The sequence below is a fragment of the Amblyomma americanum genome, chromosome 1, assembly GCF_052857255.1.
Source record: "Amblyomma americanum isolate KBUSLIRL-KWMA chromosome 1, ASM5285725v1, whole genome shotgun sequence".
In the NCBI taxonomy this organism is placed as follows: Eukaryota; Metazoa; Arthropoda; class Arachnida; order Ixodida; family Ixodidae; genus Amblyomma; species Amblyomma americanum.
The window spans coordinates 121,255,391-121,274,142 of NC_135497.1; the positions used below are offsets into that span (position 1 = coordinate 121,255,391).

General features: G+C 49.4%; 2 protein-coding genes across 2 annotated transcripts in view; both read right to left on the reverse strand.

The window, feature by feature from the left end:
- Positions 1 to 5,552: 5,552 nt before the first annotated feature.
- On the reverse strand, positions 5,553 to 9,432 carry LOC144113448 (uncharacterized). Its single transcript, XM_077646535.1, has 4 exons — positions 9,400 to 9,432; positions 7,600 to 7,774; positions 7,070 to 7,270; positions 5,553 to 5,818 (listed from the first exon to the last, which is right to left on the reverse strand). Exons 1-4 carry the CDS (start codon positions 9,430 to 9,432, stop codon positions 5,553 to 5,555), a joined length of 675 nt encoding a protein of 224 aa, XP_077502661.1.
- LOC144135487 (uncharacterized) overlaps positions 8,870 to 18,752 on the reverse strand; it is a 35,808-nt gene continuing 25,925 nt past the window's right edge. Inside the window, exons 6-7 of the mRNA XM_077668142.1 lie at positions 9,524 to 9,632; positions 8,870 to 8,963 (exon numbers count right to left, since the gene is read on the reverse strand). Of these exons, the coding sequence (XP_077524268.1) occupies positions 9,526 to 9,632 (107 nt within the window). The 3' untranslated portion in view covers positions 8,870 to 8,963; positions 9,524 to 9,525. The remainder of the gene's footprint in view (positions 8,964 to 9,523; positions 9,633 to 18,752) is intronic.

Sequence of the window (18,752 nt, forward strand, 5' to 3'; positions counted from 1 at the left end):
CTCAGTGATGCCTGTGTCGAGTGTTGGATTGGCTGGTCCTGTGTAGGTGGGTAGAGGTGTGGGGGCACCCGGAGAGGTGTATGTGTTCTGAAGTGTGTTTATGAGGGCCTCAGGATCGTCAATATGTTGGTGTGTGAGGCGTTTCACATGGTGTTGTGTTGATCATTTGGTGTTTGTGGGGTCGATGAGGTGTCGGAGGAGTTGCCATGCGCGTTTGCTGGACAGGTTTCCGGCGATGCCGTCACATATCTGTCCCCAGTTGGATCGGCAGAGCTCCTCCGAGTGTTGTTGGATTCGTGTCTGCAGCGTTGCCAGCCGCTTTTTAAGTGTATTGTTATATTTATTGCCTTTCCAGAGTTCCAAGAGGCTGTGATAAGCCTCCCAGAGGTAGGCTATGCGTGTGTCCAGGGTAGGGGTTTCGGTGGTCGTTTCAATGTGTTGCGTGTTGTGGTGAACGTCATGCTTGAGTGATTGCACCCAGGCGTCGATGTCTGTGATGGGAGTGTCTGGGTGGGCGGTGCGTGCAGCGCGAAGTGCATCCCAATTAACCAGTTTATGTGTTGTATAGGAGTGACGGGCGGTTTCTACGGGACAGTGATTTGTATAATGTAATGATCACTGCCCAATGTATGTTGAGTTCTGTTCCAGGTAACACCACGGATGTAGCGGCTCAGCGTCAGGTCCGGACTGGTGTTCATGCTGACACTGTTGCCGATCCGCGTGGGCATCTGAAACGTGTTCTGAACAGCGAGTTGGAGGTTCTGCAGGAGCAGCCACAGCCTGCGACCTCGATGTGTCGTGGTTTTGTATCCCCGGTTAGTATGCTGGCTGTTGAAGTCCCCACCGATTAGTAGAGGATGTTTTCCTGCTAGGTGGTGTAGCTCTCGCAGAAGTGATTCCAACGAGGCCATCGGCTGGGACGGGGGCGGTATATATTTGCTATAAAGACTGAAGAAAGTGTATGTGTGTTATGTATAAGTTCAGTAATCACGCAGGGTGTCTCAAACGTGATGTGATGAGTTTTATAGATGAGGCTGCGGTGGATGAGTGTGGACGCCCTAGATTTGCTAGTGGTGTCTGAGTGTGTAGATGTGTAGCTGGGGAGGGTTGCCCGATGTGCAGTCTCCTGGAGAAGAAGTATATGGGGAGTGGGCATGCGGGTGGGAAGGAGAAGTTGCAGAGGTGCGCGCTTGGCACGGAAACCGCGGCAGTTCCAAGTTAAAATAGGGAGAAAATTAGTGTTTCGCCCTTCTATATTGGAGAATAGGGCAGTTGAGGGGAGTGAGACGGGTGTCAATTGGTATGTGTTGTTAAGCAAAGGGGGTTTGTGCTTGCGGAGGTATGGGGAGGAGTGGAGGTGGTCTGTATTTGGGTAAAGCGATGGGTAAGGTTATGTTCCATGAGCTCCATCAACTTGGTAAGCATAGCGTCCATGCGCTGCTCAAGTTTTTCGGTGAGGGTGGCGGCAAGGTGATTGAATCTGGCCTCAAGGCGGGCGTCTAGCTCTTTGAGTTTGTGGTCAAATTTGACATCCAGTGTAGCGAATTTAGCGTCTATTTCTAGGGGTACGGGAGGCAGTGTGGCGTCTGAGGTGCGCTGCTTCTTTGCAGGAGGGGTGCTCGAAGTGTCTGTGGATGGGGAGGTCGGGTTAACGAGAGTGGTGCGGGTTGAGTAAGCAGAAAAGTGGTGGGGGTTCTTAAAAGGGAGGAGAGACGGCTTACCTCGTCGCGCAAGGCCCGGAGTTCCTGGTCTCTCGAATCTTCTTGGGAGGACTGGGGTGGCGGGGGAGGACGGGTGGTGTTGCCGGAAACGCGGTCTGCCCAAGTGAGACATGAGGAGTTTTTACTGCTGTTCTGTCGGTTTCTGGAATTTGACCGGGAAGCCGTCGAGCTGCGTTCGTTGGCTGTGCTTTGTTGATCACGGCGAGACAGCCGCGATTTAGACAGAGGAGAGAGAGCGTTCTTCGGGGACGCTAGTTTAGGGCCCCGTGCTTTACAGTTCCCAGTGCCGGTCATATGTGGGCCTCCACAGAGAATGCAGCTGGGGGTACATGAGGGCACATCTTCTTTGGGATGGGATTTCCCGCAGCGGGGACATTTATGAGATCTTGGGTGAACACACACATCCGCCCGGTGGCCTGGGACGCGGGAGTTCGTGCAGGCGTCTATATGCTCTCGGTACGGTGTACACCCGTGGAGGGCTCCTCCATAAGAATGGCGCGTGGTACAGGTCCAGCACGAAAGGTGACTAGAATGGAACGCGTGGCCCCCATTCGGCGGGCGTCCACGACGCATGGGGCTTCCGGGTTGCCGGTGATGATTTCCTGGAGGAGAGCTGTCGGGGTCTCATTCCGTGCAGTACGCATTGGAGATGACTCCGCGTACCGCTCCGGCCGGTGGTGCTATATAAGCTGCGACTGCGAAGTCCTTGGCTTGATGCTGCATCTGTGTTACGCGAACCAGTGCGAGTGCGTCAGCTTGTAGGGGCGTGCTTACAGTGCAGGTGTTGTTGACTGGGTGAACCCTTATTTGGGTACGCGTTGGTTCTTGAAGCTGGGACGCCACTTGGAGGATGGTTTCCTGTAGTAGACGGGGCGGAAGCAGGTCCAGCTGCAGCCCGCCTCGAGACCTGAATATGATCTTGCATTCAGCAGCCGGGAGCGGCGGCTGCTGCCGCGAACGCTGCGTAGCTGCGCGCGTTGCTTGCAGGTACGACTTGTCAGCGCGTGCAGTATAGGTGAGATGGCGGCACCGCTCGCAGGCGCTGCGGTTTCCTGGCTTGTTGACGTACAGAGGTCATTGGAGCGGGCAGGCGCACTAAGGACGTGAGTCCAGTCCCTTGGGTCATAGTCGCGGGGGTGAAGAATCTCTCCCTGCACCTGCACCTCCATGGTGGAGTGTTCACGGGGGCGCGACCGCGAGCGAGCGCGGACACAGGGAGAGGCGTCGTTCGCACAGCGCGCTTGTAATCCAGGAAACGGCGCGCGCGCAAGAACGCTCAGGCCGAATGCTGGGATGCGATTTTGTACGAAGGAAAAAACGAAAGTCTTCATGGCGGCGTCGCCGCGGGGCGCGAAAGGAAGCGAGGGCGGCGGAGTGCCCTCCCTCGCAAACCGCCCGAACGGCACGCTTAACGTAGGGCATAGAGGATACATGTGTATCCTCACATTTTATATGCCTTTACTATCTCCCGAGTTCTCTAGTCCCAGTGTGCCGCTTTATATAGCACTATGAAAGGATAGAAAGACACCACGGGACCAATTTTTTCAGCACCCGAGTAACCTTGGGCAAAAGCACAAAATCCAGCTATTCTTGAAAAAAGTAATAAGCAGTGCACAACATTCATGAGCAGTATCACCGCCAAGAACATGATTTTTCGAAGCGGCATGCAGCGCCACCGCTTAATAGAATGCTCGCAGTGTAGGTCATAAAAAATGGGCAGAAAACGCGGACACATTACCTTTTTGCTCTCTTTTTCCGACAGCATAGTTTCTCAAATGCTTCCCAAAGGAGAAAAGGCGAAGGGCCCGCAGATGATAGAAGTACAGGTGCCTCAGTACACTCTCCCGTCTGGCCGCCGCGGACAACAAGGCTGGGGAATGTTGTGCCTCTTTTCCAGTGCACTTCTGATCGTAGTAGTTAGTACGCTACAAACCACGCACCGCTGCTCGTCTGGCCGTCGACTGGCAATTGTCTTACGGTGCTTCTCCGCCGCCGACTCTGTATCGCGCACGGATGAGACTGCATAAAGACCACCGTTTGCGAAGCACAGCGCGAGAAGCTCGCAATTTAACACGCGGTGCGGGAGGCTGCGGCGACGGCTGCGTGGTCTAAAGCAGCGCCGGGCGAAGCTATTCTGTTCGCGCCAAAGCGCGTTTATTAACCTTTTCGTTATCATGACAAAATTCTACGTGGCGCATTAAGGCTGTTCCAAGCTAGCGTATAGGTAAAGAAAATGCTTAGTGCTAAACACCGCGGGCCCAACATAAGCTATAGCTATAGCATTTCTTAGCTATCGAAATTAAAATGCATGAGTCATTACAAGCCGCGGAAAAATTCAGAGTCGATCCGGCGTGCTGAGGAGGAGGAGGAGCTAGTTTTCGGCGAGTGCCACTGTAGCGTGTGGTGTTTCGCGCATTTAGTCACAAATAAAAGCAAATCTTAAGTTCAAGTGGGTCATATATGCGTATCAGCAACCTAAACGCGCCTCGTCCTAGGTGCTGTGCATAATTTCATGCATTATTGTGCAACTTAGTTGCCTTTCGCACGAGTCTGCCTCTTAAGGCGCAGAAGCGGAGGCGCGACGAGTTTAGCGCTGCCCATTTGTAGCCCATTTATACAGTGACAAGAAGGTATTATGAGAAAAGTGAAGGCTCAGTAAATTGGGTGTACACGGCATAAAGTAGACAGCTGTTACGAGAACGCTATGCGCAAATTGCACATCTGTTCAATGTAGCTGCAATATTCTTGAATGGAAAGGAATTGCTGTGTGTAATTTGTTTGCGACACTGTTTCTTCGCAAATTTTCTGCAGGCAATAACACGCCCTCAGATGGAGTTTTTTTGATGTGGTGGCGAGCTGGCCTGGGTCTACACATGACAGCCGTGCAAGGTTCTGCTACGTGGAAGTAACCATCCCAAGAGTGCTTCTCGGCGACATGAGGTATGCGTGCCGGCCTTAACTCATGATATCAGGACAGAGAGGCAGCCCAGAGTACCGGTAAGCAGAAACTATTTGGCAGAATATATGACCTCACAATAACATAACAGGTGCTCTCAACCTATGGAACGTTTGTTTTCATTTAGATACAGCAAGGCACAGATCAAGACGAGGAATACTGTGGAGAGGGCACTTGGAATATGGAAGAGGAGATTCCCGTGCCTGGACATGAAGCTTCAAATCAACACCAGGATGTCTGCAGTCGTAATAACAGCTTGTGCTGCACTGCACTATTTTGGCCGCCGTCGTGCTACAGAGGAAATGCCTCCTGCTCTGTTGCACACAAACACATGCAACTCTCGGCAGCCACAGCCTCAACCAAAGCTGCAATCATTGCCTCTGGACTCGCAAAGTGGGTCCGGAGGCAGGGGAAGCAACATTCGGCACCACTTTACACAAAATTAGGTAATACGAAGGGTATGTTGCTGGGCGAGTTGGTGGTGATCGAACATCATGGAATCGCAGCGCTAACAGACAAGGACACAGGGAGGACACAAACGACGCAAGTTTCAGCGCAAGTGTGTGTTTGTGTCCTCCCTGTGTCGTTGTCTGCTAGCGCTGCGATTCCATGATGTTAGGTAATATGAATGAATGTGACTCGCTTCTTCAAGAAACAATGTGTTTATTGTTACTCTATGTTCAGCTCCTTCCTCAACACAGCAATTTTCAGCTGCAAAAGTTGCATTTTAGCCTTTTTGTTCGCACTCTAGAGTGCATGCATCTCCACTGTATGCTTCATGTGCAGCTCATGCTCTGCTTTCATGTGTTTCACTCTTAACACATGTTCTTCTCTTTTTCGTTTGCTCTCTGCTACCACAGCCTCAAGACGGGAACTCAGCTCTGTCGCAAGCACACAGACTCTTTTGGGGCAGGCGCAGCCTTGCGTCGCTGATAGCCAGCCGGCTGTGCAGCAGGAAGAATGACTTCACAAGTGGTGGCCAGAATCGGCGCATTGTGGTCTCCGTCGCTGCACTGTTGCTCCTGCAGGTCTTGGTTGCTGTAGGCCTCCTGGTCGTCTGGGGCAACCTCCGCAACCTCAGCAGCCTCGTCACTTTCAGCTTGACTGTTTTTCGTTGCTCGACACCACGGGAAGTCGAACTCTGGAGAATTGTTCGTAAATTAAACTTGTTTCATTAAACTATCAGTCTTGTGCTCATAACAATAAAATATCACACTACAATCCAAGAAGAGATGTAGTAGTGTGCACAGCATCATAATGCCACACATATGCCAGCTTATCTTGAGTGCATGAGAATGTTGCATTCAGAATGTGTAGCCATAGGCACAGAGAACAGCAGTCATGTTCGCCGTAAGGCAGCAGCAGCAGCAGCAGCTGTATGTTAGAAGCCATAAACAACTATTTGGCACTTTTTAAATAATTCCATGCCAGAAAAATTTACACAGGCTTAGAAAAGGTAGGAAACAAAAGACAACATGGAAACAAACATCTGGTGGTATGTTTCTTTTTGTCATCTTGAGTAGTATGAAAAAAAAAGTTAAGGCAAAGCTGGACAGCTGAATATGACAACACAAGCGTCGGCATAATCAGACTGATAGAGTACACAGATGAACCTGTACAGGCTGGGAATGTTGATATTTGCAAAGCACGCAGCTAGCATTCATATTGCATAGCACTTGATGATATTACAGTAACACAATTCTCTCACTCCGCAAACCACACAGCTAAGCACAGATTATTATGGCAGGTAAATTGCACTGAGCAACATAATCCCAAAATATCTGCAACAAATTTAGAAACTGCTTGTCCCTGTTCTGCCTTTTCTTTTTCAGTCCCAATGAGGCTGCAAGATCCCATCTTCAGTCGTTCATCCCTAAACTTCCATGCTCTAGGTAACAGCAAGTGGAAGGCCGCCTGAACAAGGCATGCTGGAGTTTGTCTTTTCAAAGGCTAAGGAATAAAGACATGGCCATGCTGAGGTTAAAATCTCTTGCAATATGCAGGGCTTATCTTGCTCCTGCTCACTGTGCAGGAAGTTCAACTATGCAGTAATATGCTCTCATTTGTTGGATGATGGCTAAAAAGTTGGTGCCGGCTAAGCAAGTGTGACCGCAATTTTTATTCCTACTTCCCGATTCAATAACATGACCCCTGCGCATCCCATGCTCACAGCTTAATTTGTGTTTCAGTTGCGTGGCTGACACAGCAGAATAACCCGGTGAATTGACACGTTTTATTCACAATCAATATTGCGCGAGAAATGATTAAAAAACTTCTAAGATTTATTATGAGCGATATTTCCAATACACACATGCCCTAAACTGTTGCCTAGCTTTCACGCCGGAGTGTATAATCGGATATATATTTAAAAGTACACAAGCAAAAATCATACCATCAGCCTCCGCCTGTGGCTCGGACTGCGTCGCCTCCAGCAGTGCGCCAACGGTCGGGGTGCACTGCAAAGGCCCGCTGTTGCTGTAGTGGCTGCCGTCAGTGTCAAATGGGTTATATACCCTCGTTCCCATATGGGACGCCACGTCTCCAACGCGGTGTAACTCTTCGTCCAGCTGGCTGGGTGGTGGCGGTCCGCCCCCTGAGAAAGGGCACAGAAATTAGGCAATATTGTTACTGAATATTCTTTAATTTTCGAGCGCCTACAAACGAGGCAAATGTCACATGAAAACAATGACTTCAGCGAAACGAGCAAGAACGGCGCCAGAAAATGAACAACGAAACGGGACCAGAAAATGTACAACATGAGTGCGTGTGTTGTTCCTTGACATCGCTTTCACGTCGCCATCCATGTTGCGGAAGGCTGCTTCGCAGAAACCACAAAAGATGACAAAATTAAATACGATGATGGAGGCAGAAAGCAAGCAATTGCTTTTTTTTAAAAAGCAAAATAATGAAAGCAGACCTCACCTGTGCCGAAAATGGCTTTCACGTCTGCTGCCTTCGCTCTTCGCCACTTTTCTTTTAAGTTGTCCCAGCACTTGCGCAGCTGGGCCTCAGTGCGGGGCCGAACGTCGGTGCGGCAGTTGTACTGCTCAGTGAGCAGCTTCCAGGTCTTCTTTCTCTCCAGGGAGGCCCCGTCGCTCTTTTTGCATTCGATCACAGACTTGTGCGTATTTACCAAGTCCGTCAGGACGCGGCGCTCGCTCTCCGTAAACGTTGTTCCTTTTTTTTTTGCTCCGCTTACACGTGTTACAAACAAATAAACAGGCAGTAAAATTCAATATAATATATACAGAAAACTTAAATTCTAGATTTACTAATTAAAGAAAACACAAACAACCAAAAAGCACAAGCGCACAAGCACAACGCACAAAGCACACGCACAACACACGAGGCACACGAAAATAAACAAAAACGGACGTCGGCTCAAATAAGCTTCTTATAGCGACGGCAGGCTATCATTGTGGCTAGATAAAAAAGCGTGCGTCAAAATTAGAACCAAGTTTCCTAAATTCGCCTAATAAATGTATCTCCCGTATTTTTTTAACTACTTTATATGGGATAGAAAAAAGTGATGAGTGCAAGCACTAATGACGGAAGCTTTAATTTTTTTAAGCCTCGCAACCAAGCCTCTTACTTCCGCGGTTAAGGGCGCTGTCCGTATGGACGCCGAAAGGTAGGTTTCTGAAACGCGGCTTCGCCTTTCCCGTACCTTCCACTTTCGGTAACCTTTACGAAAGTCGCCTCTCGAGTGAAGGTAAGGTAAAGGTAAGGCCCGTTTGTGAATACGGCAGTTAGAGATGCAAGGTATTGAGAACTCTTTTGGGAGGCAGTTATGATAAAGCCATTTTTCCGATCACTTTATTGCACGATTGTGGGCGGCATAATCGTGGGTGCGTGAGGGCTGTCCCTTGACGGCACTTAAACATTAAAAGAAAGTAAAATGCAACAATTAAGACAATTAAAAGATAATAAAACATTATAAAGCACTAAGAACATTAAAAGAGCCACCAGAAGCTAAAGCAGGATTGGCAATCCAAACTGCAGTTCACGAATGGAAAGAACGCAATGATAGAAAATGTAAAACTGGCGAAAAGTGAATAGGAAACGCGAAATAATGAAAAATTGCGTATTTGAACTCTATTTCGAATGTGTTGCGCTCCTAATCTGACTAATTAAAGTAATGTAAGAGATAAAGAGGGCTTCATGCACTAGCGTGAAAGCTTTGGGTCCAGTAATCACATATTGCAAGGAGCCATGAGAGTGTATTCAAAACAACCAGTGTCGAATTGTCCAATAATTTTTCCAGATGTCATGGCCGCCGAAGTTTCCTGCAGAAAACGAAAAAGAACATACGATGCACTACATTAATTATGACAAAGTGACAAAGTAATTAACGCGAAATGCGACAAAATTTCCGTTGGCGCAGATGTAGCAAATGGGTTGATTATGTAATTTTTCGAGTGTTGTTCGTTGTTTTATTAAGCTAAATCGGTTCTGGATGAAGTGCATGTTACGAACGCATGGTGACCGCATCAGCGAGTGCCCGCGAGCAAATCACTCATGCCGTCACTTCATTGTCATACATTCTGCTACACAGTGGGAGGTGCAAGGTTCCGGCTTTCACAGCTCCTCTACGGACGGGCCCAAACTACAAAAATAGCGTCTCTTCCTACTGCACTTCATTTGGATTTGTAAAAAGAAAAAATCGAATGATCGGCAGTTACCACAAAGTTGGCACAACGCGATGGCGTTTCTTTTTCTCACCTTAGACTCTATGACGTAAAATTTTGTTCTCATAGCACAAAAAGCCGAACCCAATTTAAGAACCCAGTTATCATTCGCCTTTTCAGTATAACGTAGCTTCTAAACAGCAAGTCTCGCCGCTCACTTTCAAATGTCTGACTCCCTGTAGTTCTTCCCAATAGCAGCGCTGCGTAGTGGCCGCCCGCTCGTCGACCGCGCGACACTCTCTCCATCCACCGTTGAAGAGGCCACAGCTGCAAAATTGAACACACACACACACACACACACACAGCTGAAATTCCTGAGTGAGGCAGAAAGTAAAATTTGCTCTATAATTTGAAACGGATTTTCTGGACCATAATCTAAATTTGGTTTGTTATATTGGTTAGTACTACCAATTATACATAACGAAAAGGGCGCCTCAGAAGCACAGCAGTTTTTTTTTCGTTTCTTTAACTGATATACGCACATGTAGGTGAGCTTTTGGTGGCACCTCCCACAGCGAAATACAATTATATCACAGCTGAAATCAGTGGTCCACCATTATGTTTACATACGACCTCCAGTCGCACAACGACGTGATTTGCGCACCCCTAGTCTTGTTGCTACCACGTAGGACCGACGGTTAGACTTATTTACAAGTGTGAATTATGGGACAGTAAGGCTTAGAGAGCACATCCCATATATCCGCTCCCCATTTTCGGCTAGCTTCTGATGCAGGAATCGAAGACTTACACAGCGAGTGAATAAAGCAGTGCAGTTTGAGACATTTCGCCATTCATCTCTGGATAGCGTAACTGAGGGCGCAGTTCTACATTGTAGAGTCATGTTGCGTTTGTAGTGCTATGCAGCTCAGCCACGCTACAAACGACAGCAGACACCATTACTGAACTCACCTCAAGAATCGGACTAGTGTGCTGGCCAGAAAATTCAGAATTACTCGTCATACCTCCTAAGGTACAGAATTACCAAACCCCCATAGAAATCCGAATTCAGAGCAGACAAATACACCAGGTTCATACCGTACGCATTCTAGGACTGTACCTTCAACGGGATGTAAAAAACAGAGACACAATTAGGCGACTGAAAAAGGCCATCGCAGCCACCACGCAACTCATAGAAAGGGTGGCTGGACGCGCACATGGGCTGAGAGAGGCGGACAACCTTCGCGTAGTGCGCGCCTATACCCCCAGCCGAATTTTTTATGCTACGCCATACCTGAAACTAACAACCAGTGAGGTCCAGCAAACAGACTCCTTGATTCGGCAAGCCACAAATGAGCACCTAAATTACCAAAAAAAACACTAGAAACGAAAAACTGCTCGAAGTCGGAGATCATAACACCCCACATGAACATCGCGACGCCAACTTACAAGCACATTATTATAGACTGTGCGCCTTCAATCGTCGGCGTCTTCAATGTCCCGTTTTATGATTCACCCCGACCAAACGAGTTTTCGTACAACTCTTGATATCATAATAGACTACACGCTACAGAACCGGACGACGCATACTCAGTCAGCTAGGCATCACTATCCCTGCAAACAACCCATCAATAAGAACATCCCCCACCCACATTCAGACTTTAATATGTCGTACCATTACCCAGGAACATGCACCCCCATCATAACCAAGGTCGCAGGAAGGCGCGCGCGGCAGCGCTGCACAGCTGGTACGGGAATGAGCCTGATATTGTTTCGACGCATGCCGCCTGCGATGAGCACAGAGCCACAGCGGTTATCCACAACCCACACATAACACCCCTAACTTTCGAGCTTCCTTCAGGCACCACCTCTGAGGAAGCCGCGGACACCGCTATAGCCATTGCTCTGGCATACACATACGCCCGTTACAATATTAGTGACTCAAAAACCGCCATTCTAAATTTTTGGCATGGGCAGGGTTCATCCCACTGCGCAATGCCTGCTGCACATGCCCACCCGCCACCTCTTCCGACGCGCTGAGCTCATCAGCGTACCTGCGCACTCGGTTAATCTCGGAAACGAGGCCGCCGACTCCTTAGCCCGAAGGTCTAGAAACCGGCCACAGGCGGACATAGTGGAGAATTTCTCAAAGGAGCTTATGCACTCCTTTGCAGATGTCACCGCAAAATCCCGCGCTAAGCGTCAAAACTACCCGCCACCCAACCAATCCCTCACTAGCAGAGAACAGTCAGTTTGGCGTCGCCTGCAGGCGGGAACGTTGCCTAGACCAGCCATTCTTTCTAAATTTATGCCGGTACCCCAATATGCATTTTGTGCTCCCACCCAAGGCCACCATTACCCACATACTCTTATCATGCCCGGCCTCCCCTGGCCTCGCCGGTCCGGTGCCTCTCCGAACTTGGGAGGACAGGGAGACCTCACGATGGTCAGCGTACCTCGCCAGGCAGAAGATCGCAATGAGCCGGGCCGCATACGTCATGGACCAACACCACATGAACCTCTGGACTGCCAGTGGGGTCGTGCGGAGACCCAGGAGACCTGCGGGCCTCGGATTCTCTTGATGAATAAAGTTTCCATCCATCCATCCGTCCGTCCGTCCGTCCGTCCGCCCATCTATCTATCCATCCATCCATCCATCCGTCCGTCCATCCATCCGTCCATCCATCCATCCATCCATCCATCCATCCATCCATCCATCCATCCATCCATCCATCCATCCATCCATCCATCCATCCATCCATCCATCCATCCATCGATCCATCCATCCATCCATCCATCCATCCATCCATCCATCCATCCATCCATCCATCCATCCATCCATCCATCCATCCATCCATCCATCCATTCCATTCCATTCCATCCATTCCATTCCATTCCATCCCATCCATCCCATCAAACCATCCAGCCATTCCATCCATCCATTCCATTCATCCATTCCATCCATCCATCCCATCCCATCCCACTCCATCCATCCATCCTTTTTAATGCGACAGCGTTAAGGAGCTCGTGTCGCAGAAAAGCCGGTGTCGGCGTCGGCGGCGTTGGCCGTGTGCGAAAAATCCTCCTCCTCACAATATACCCCACTGCCCCAACAGACAGCGCTTGACGGCAGCGCCTCCCGCTCGTCTAGTTCGGGCGCAGAGAGGAGCGAAAAATCTCCTCATCGCAATGTACCCCACAGCCCCAACAGATAGCGCTCGACGGCAGCGCCTCCCGCTCGTCTAGTTCGGGCGCAGAGAGGAGCGAAAAATCTCCTCGCAATGTACCCCACTGCCCCAACAGATAGCGCTAGACGGCAGCGCCTCCCGCTCGTCTAGTTCTGGCGCAGAGAGGAGCGAAAAGTCTCCTCCTCGCAATGTACCCCACTGCCCCAACAGATAGCGCTAGACGGCAGCGCCTCCCGCTCGTCTAGTTCGGGCGCAGAGAGGAGCGAAAACTCTCCTCGCAATGTACCCCACTGCCCCAACAGATAGCGCTAGACGGCAGCGCCTCCCGCTCGTCTAGTTCGGGCGCAGAGAGGAGCGAAAAATCTCCTCGCAATGTACCCCACTGCCCCAACAGATAGCGCTAGACGGCAGCGCCTCCCGCTCGTCTAGTTCGGGTGGAGGGAGGAGCGAAAAATCTCCTCCTCGCAATGTACCCCACAGCCCCAACAGATAGCGCTAGACGGCAGCGCCTCCCGCTCGTCTAGTTCGGGCGCAGAGAGGAGCGAAAAATCTCGCAATGTACCCCACTGCCCCAAAATATAGTGCTAGACGGCAGCGCCTCCCGCTCGTCTAGTTCGGGCGCAGAGAGGAGCGAAACATCTCCTCCTCGCAATGTACCCCACAGCCCCAACAGATAGCGCTAGACGGCAGCGCCTCCCGCTCGTCTAGTTCGGGCGCAGAGAGGAGCGAAAAATCTCCTCGCAATGTACCCCACTGCCCCAACAGATAGCGCTAGACGGCAGCGCATCCCGCTCATCTAGTTCGGGCGCAGAGAGGAGCGAAAAATCTCCTCCTCGCACTCCTTGCAATGTACGCCACTGCCCCAACAGATGGTGCGCGACGGCAGCGCCTCCCGCACGTCTCGTTCGGGCGCCGTGGGGCGGCACGCAGGAATGACGCGGTGAGCGGCGAACAACGCAGTGCGCATCCAAAGCGCGTTCACCACGAAGCTTGCGGCTTGCTGCCCGTTCGTTCGGCGCGGAAGCTATGCTGGCGTTCGGGGCATCGGGTTTGTCGAGAACGATGTGCCTTCTTTCACTCCCGCCTTTATCCCTTCCCTTACGGCGCGGTTCAGGTATCCAACGATATATGAGACAGGTACTGCGGCATTTCTTTCCTACAAAAACCAATTATTATTATTATTATTAACGATGTGCCGACGAACTACGACTGCAACTTGAGTCCCGCGAGTTTCGGCAAGGGGCCTGGCAGCGCTTCTACGTGGTTTGCCGCTCCGCGCGTCCGTTTCACCGCACCTAGCAAAGCGATTTGTCTAACGGGCAAGGCGTCGCGCCGAACGGGCGATGGCGTTCCGTGGACTCCCTGGCAGTGCTGCGACGCGCTGTCACGTTCCACTCTTAAAGGCGAAGCTTGAGCGTTCTCCAATTTGTTCTCCTCGGTTTACATTCTTCTTCCCTTATCTGCCAGCGTGATCCTGGCGTCCTTCCAGAGCGGGATAGTTGAAATACTTTCTTTTTTAACTTTCTGGTCACAAAGGGGACTACGCGACAGATCCTGGCGCCCTTCCAGAGCGGGATAGTTAAAATACTTTCCTTTTTAACTTTCTCGTCACAAAGGGGACTGCGCGACAGATCCTGGTGCCTTTCCAGAGCGGGATAGTTAAATTACTTTCCTTTTACCCTTTCTCACAAAGTGGACTACGCGACAGTTACGGAGAAGTTTGCGTGACTATGTCCCCACCACACTTCAAAAGCTCATCCGGACCAAAACTTTTTCACCTACCGCCTTAGGCCCGTTTCACATACATGCGACTGGATCGAAAATATTCGGTGAGTCGGTGTAGCCGCAGTGCGATTTTCGGTCACTGCTTTCACATGCAACACCGACACACCGAATTCGGTTAGAGCGACACACAGGGTTGCTTGATGCATGCATAGGCAACCGTTGGTCAATTGCAATATTAACACAGCAGGGTGTGTGTCGACGCTGTAATTTTTATGCGTGTTTTTAGTTATGACAAAACCTTTCACATGTTTTCAATGGAATAAATGATTTTGTATTAATCAACAATTACGTTGTTGCGCTGCTTGAAACTGCCGGGACGTGAAAATAGCGCCAGCCAACAGAGCGTCTGCTCGCTCTTTGTCTTTCCACTGGCGGAGCTTGGAGTGTGCACTCGCGCGATAACTCAGCTCCGTAAGTTCCTCAACCCCTGCGATGGCATCAACGCTCTGTCCCAATAGCGTTCGGCATCTTATTCTCCATGAGTATTGTAGAAGGCGCTGCTTCTTCAGGAAGACAGCGACGACGACGTCGACACTCCAGCGGTCGCGTCTCCGCTCGACTCCCGCCATTGGCGGCTGATGCTACTGGAGGAGTACTTCCTGCTGGAGAAAGAAAAAACTTCTGGAGAGCCTGTGGAGCCCGAGGCGTTGTTGGGTTCGACCTATCTGGGAAAACCGAAAGTCGGAGTCAGAGTTCTATATTGCCGTGAGTTGAAATATATATTTGGCAGAGCGTATATACTTTGCACAGCGTGCTTTCAACGTATGTGCTTCTACGCGCACGCTGCTCTCTGCAGATGCCACTTCTGATGTCCGGAGACCGGGATTATTTCCGGAAGTACCACAAAATGACTCCGGAACGGTTTGAGGAGCTACATGCGCTTCTTGAGGAAGCGCTTACGAAGGAGCACTGCGTTCGTGAGCCGCTCCCTTCTCGGATGAGGCTGGCCATCACTCTGAGGTCAGTAGGTTGGTTGCAGGATTCTTGTGCGACTGCTTCTCAGTAATTTTTTTCTCCGGGGAAACTGCTGTCAGGATGTATTAGGTAATCGCTTACGCGACAATCACGTGAATAGGCCACAATTATTTTAATGGGAGGTACTCAAGTTTTCTTGTTTTGCGCACAGCCACAAATGTTACATTTGCACTGACAGTCTCTTCCATTTCTGTTTTCAGATACTTGTCACCTGGCATGCAAATGCAAGATGTCGCCCTCTGTTTTAGGGTGGGAATTTCAACCGTAGCAGGGATCGTCCACTTTACGTGCAGATTGCTATGGAAGGTGCTGCAGCCTGTCTGCTTAAAGGTATGAGGCATTGCAGTTCCATTTAAAGGTCGTGCTTACTTTCTTAGTCATATATGTATCATAGCTATTTGTCTACCTATATCTGCTATGCTTAGCTGCCTCATTTAATACTGAAAATGGCGTGCACTTCACTATGGCCCGTATAACTGCGCGCCTTATGTCATGGCCAATTTCTGTTTCAGATGCCAACCACCGAAAAGTGGCTAGAGGTGGCGGCAGGTTTCCCTCACAAGTGGAATTTTCCTCACTGCGTGGGTGCAGTTGATGGGAAGCATGTGCAAATCCAGGCCCCATCACGCTCTGGGAGCCTGTACTACAACTATATGGTACTAATTGTAATTTGTCAATTTTAACAGCAATTCTTATGGTGCTGGTTACTTGCAGTGCACGTACTCCATCGTGCTGATCGCTGTCGCCGACAGCAACCTGAGATTTGTTACGGTTGACGTCGGCGGCTATGGCCGGCAGAGCGATGGAGGGACCTTGAGTGCCTAAAGGTTTGGCAGCTGCCTCGAAAGAGGAGTTCTAGGTCTGCCATCCCCCAGGCAGCTCCCAGGTTCCGGGACAATTGCACCCCACGTTTTTTGGGGGGACGAAGCCTTCCAGCTTCGGCCCGACTTCCTGCGGCCGTACTCGGGAAGATGTCAGGCCGAAGAGAAAAGGATCTTCAATTACCGCCTAAGCCGAGCTAGGTAATCTAACCAAAAAGTGCTTCCCTGAGAACATGTATTACTCATTGCTATTTATTTGCAGGAGGTGCGTGGAAAGCGCCTTTGGTGTAATGGCCTCAAGGTTTGGGATTTTCCGGCGTGTTATTAATTTAAAGCCGGAAAATGTCGACTACGTCATCCTTGCCACGTGTGTGCTTCACAATTTTTTTATGAAGGACAGTTTTTGTGGATCCACTGTACATCGATCAAGAAGATAGCTTCGGAAATGTCGCGAAGGGCCAGTGGCGCACCAACCTTGAAGCCGACGGGGGCTCTGCAATGATTGAACTGCAACCTCCTGCGGGCCACAACTTCTCGAGAGCTGCGGCGGAAGAAAGAGACATTTTTTGCGAATATTTTTCTACCCATCAAGGTGCTGTGCCATGGCAACAAGCCAGTGCTGGGCTGCGGCCGTAAGGATTAACAGGGTAAAGTTGTAGGCCAGTTGGTGCGACATTATGACTAAAAAAGTCAGATGTCGGCGGCACTGTTGGGTTTCAGAATTACTATGGCGTATCACCTGATTCTTTTCTTGAGATGCTTAGTTTTTATCTAGGTTACACTATTGTTTCCTTGGACGATGACTTGTATGTCCAAAAGAAAGGAATATTTTATTGGTTCCAGTGTGGCGCCTGTGTTTTCTGAAATTTTCTTGCCCATTTGGACTGCGTATGCTCAAACTTAAGCTCTGTTCTCTTCATTGTAAATGTCTTTAGATATGTTGACGGTTTTTTATGTATTGTAAAGCTTTCACCTAATGACGTGCTATCTAAAGTAGCTCACGAGGTTTTAGTTTGTTTTTCCAGTTGCTCTAGCACTCTTAAATTTACCCTCGAGCTACCCCAGGATCAGTCAATCCAGTTTTTAGACTTGGAGTTGTTTTTTAGTCACTCTGAATATGTCCTGGGGCTTCCAACCCAGGTCTAGAAAAGCCTTGTTGCCCTTTGATTCTTCCCACTCTAAGGCGATAAAAAGGGGTATAGCCTCTTCATGTCTGCGATTAGCGCTTTTAAAGCCATGTGTACATAACCTGCACTCTAGTTTTGCCTGCCAGGTGGAGCGGATAGAAAATGCAGGCTTTCCGAACCCACTGTTACGAGCAGTTGCTGATTCCCTTGTCAATAAGCTGCAGAACTATCTACTTGCATAAGATTTCACACCACATTAAGAAAATTTCAGGCACATATGGCACTGACAGTTTTTTCAGTGCCATGTAAACTTTCGAAACTGCGTGCAATGGTGGGGGAGGGGAACTTGAAACTAGGCAAGAGTGCAAAGAAGCTCTTAGAAAAGAATAAGAGTGCAGAATGCACAACAGGCGTTAGTTTAAGAGAGCATGCGTGTTCCTTAGAGGAGGCTGGCGGCTCAAATCTGCCAGTTCACTGTCGCAGTTGTGAAGGTTGTTACCCTTATTTGAGCCGCACACTGATGATAAGAAGGAGGAAGGGTCAACTTGAAAGAGATTTGAGAGGGAGTGGCCATTTTACGTTCACAACCTGACAAATATGTTAGTTCTCCTTCGCTAGCTGTCTCGCAAAAAGAACTGCGTTTTCTTGCAGTCCGAGTTTTGTTGCATAATGGTATATCTATGTTCATTCTGTGGCATCACTTTCACGAGCGTTTGTTTTCTGTGTTTCTGAACCTGGATTGTTATCATTATCAGGAGCGTTCCATTTTAGTTTTGGTGTCATTATGCTGTTTTCCAATAAAATTTCAGTTGTAAGTAACACCCTGTGTTGTCTTCTCCCTCTGTCCTGCGTCTGTTGTGGTTTTTTAGTCATAAGGCCGAAAGGCACGGTTTGAATAAAACTTACACTATGACGAAAAAGATGAAACAACGAAGCTGGCAGTGGCACGGACGGAGCGCTTGCGCTAGGCCAGCTCTCATTAAACCATCTCATTGCCATCGCTCATCTCGCCTCATTCTTCAGCTGGTCGCCACGTAACAATATGTGGTCCAATAAACGGTCCACTTGTGGTGTCTTCACGTTCTTTGGCATTTAATGTTTTTTATTGATGTATTGTGATTCACAGGTGAAGCAAAAAGCATTGCACACTGCATTTATTTGCATGACTGGATTCTTAATTTTATTTACGTATACTGTATTTACAGGTTCAGCCCTGAAAGTTATGAGACAAGTCGCAGCTTGCGCATGCACTGGATTGGGAAACCGGTTTTGGAGGAAGGAGGGGAACCTTCGGCTTCACAATGCAACGGCTCAGTTGGCTTCGATCAGGCAAAGCGACTGGAGATGTTTCAGCGTGCACCCGTTTCGTCACTGCGCCGCGGAAACCACGGAGCGAACTCTGGAACAGCGAAACGCTCTGAAGGTTTGTATTAAATTGAGAAAGTCGCCTACCGAGACATTCGACATGATCAAGACAGGATGTGGGAATGATACAATTTCCAGATCGTGAGTGTTACAATGGCACAAAGCATTTGCAAGCGGCCGTGAAGACCA

What these genes read in the sequence shown, in the direction of transcription:
- LOC144113448 (XM_077646535.1), bottom strand. Translation starts at nt 9,432, where the DNA reads ATGAGAACAAAATTTTACGTCATAGAGTCTAAG. An exon ending in TTTACGTCATAGAGTCTAAG is followed by an intron (nt 7,775 to 9,399) that starts GTGAGAAAAAGA and finishes GAATGCAAAAAG; the next exon opens with AGCGACGGGGCCTCCCTGGA. An exon ending in GAAAGCCATTTTCGGCACAG is followed by an intron (nt 7,271 to 7,599) that starts GTGAGGTCTGCT and finishes GCCCTTTCTCAG; the next exon opens with GGGGCGGACCGCCACCACCC.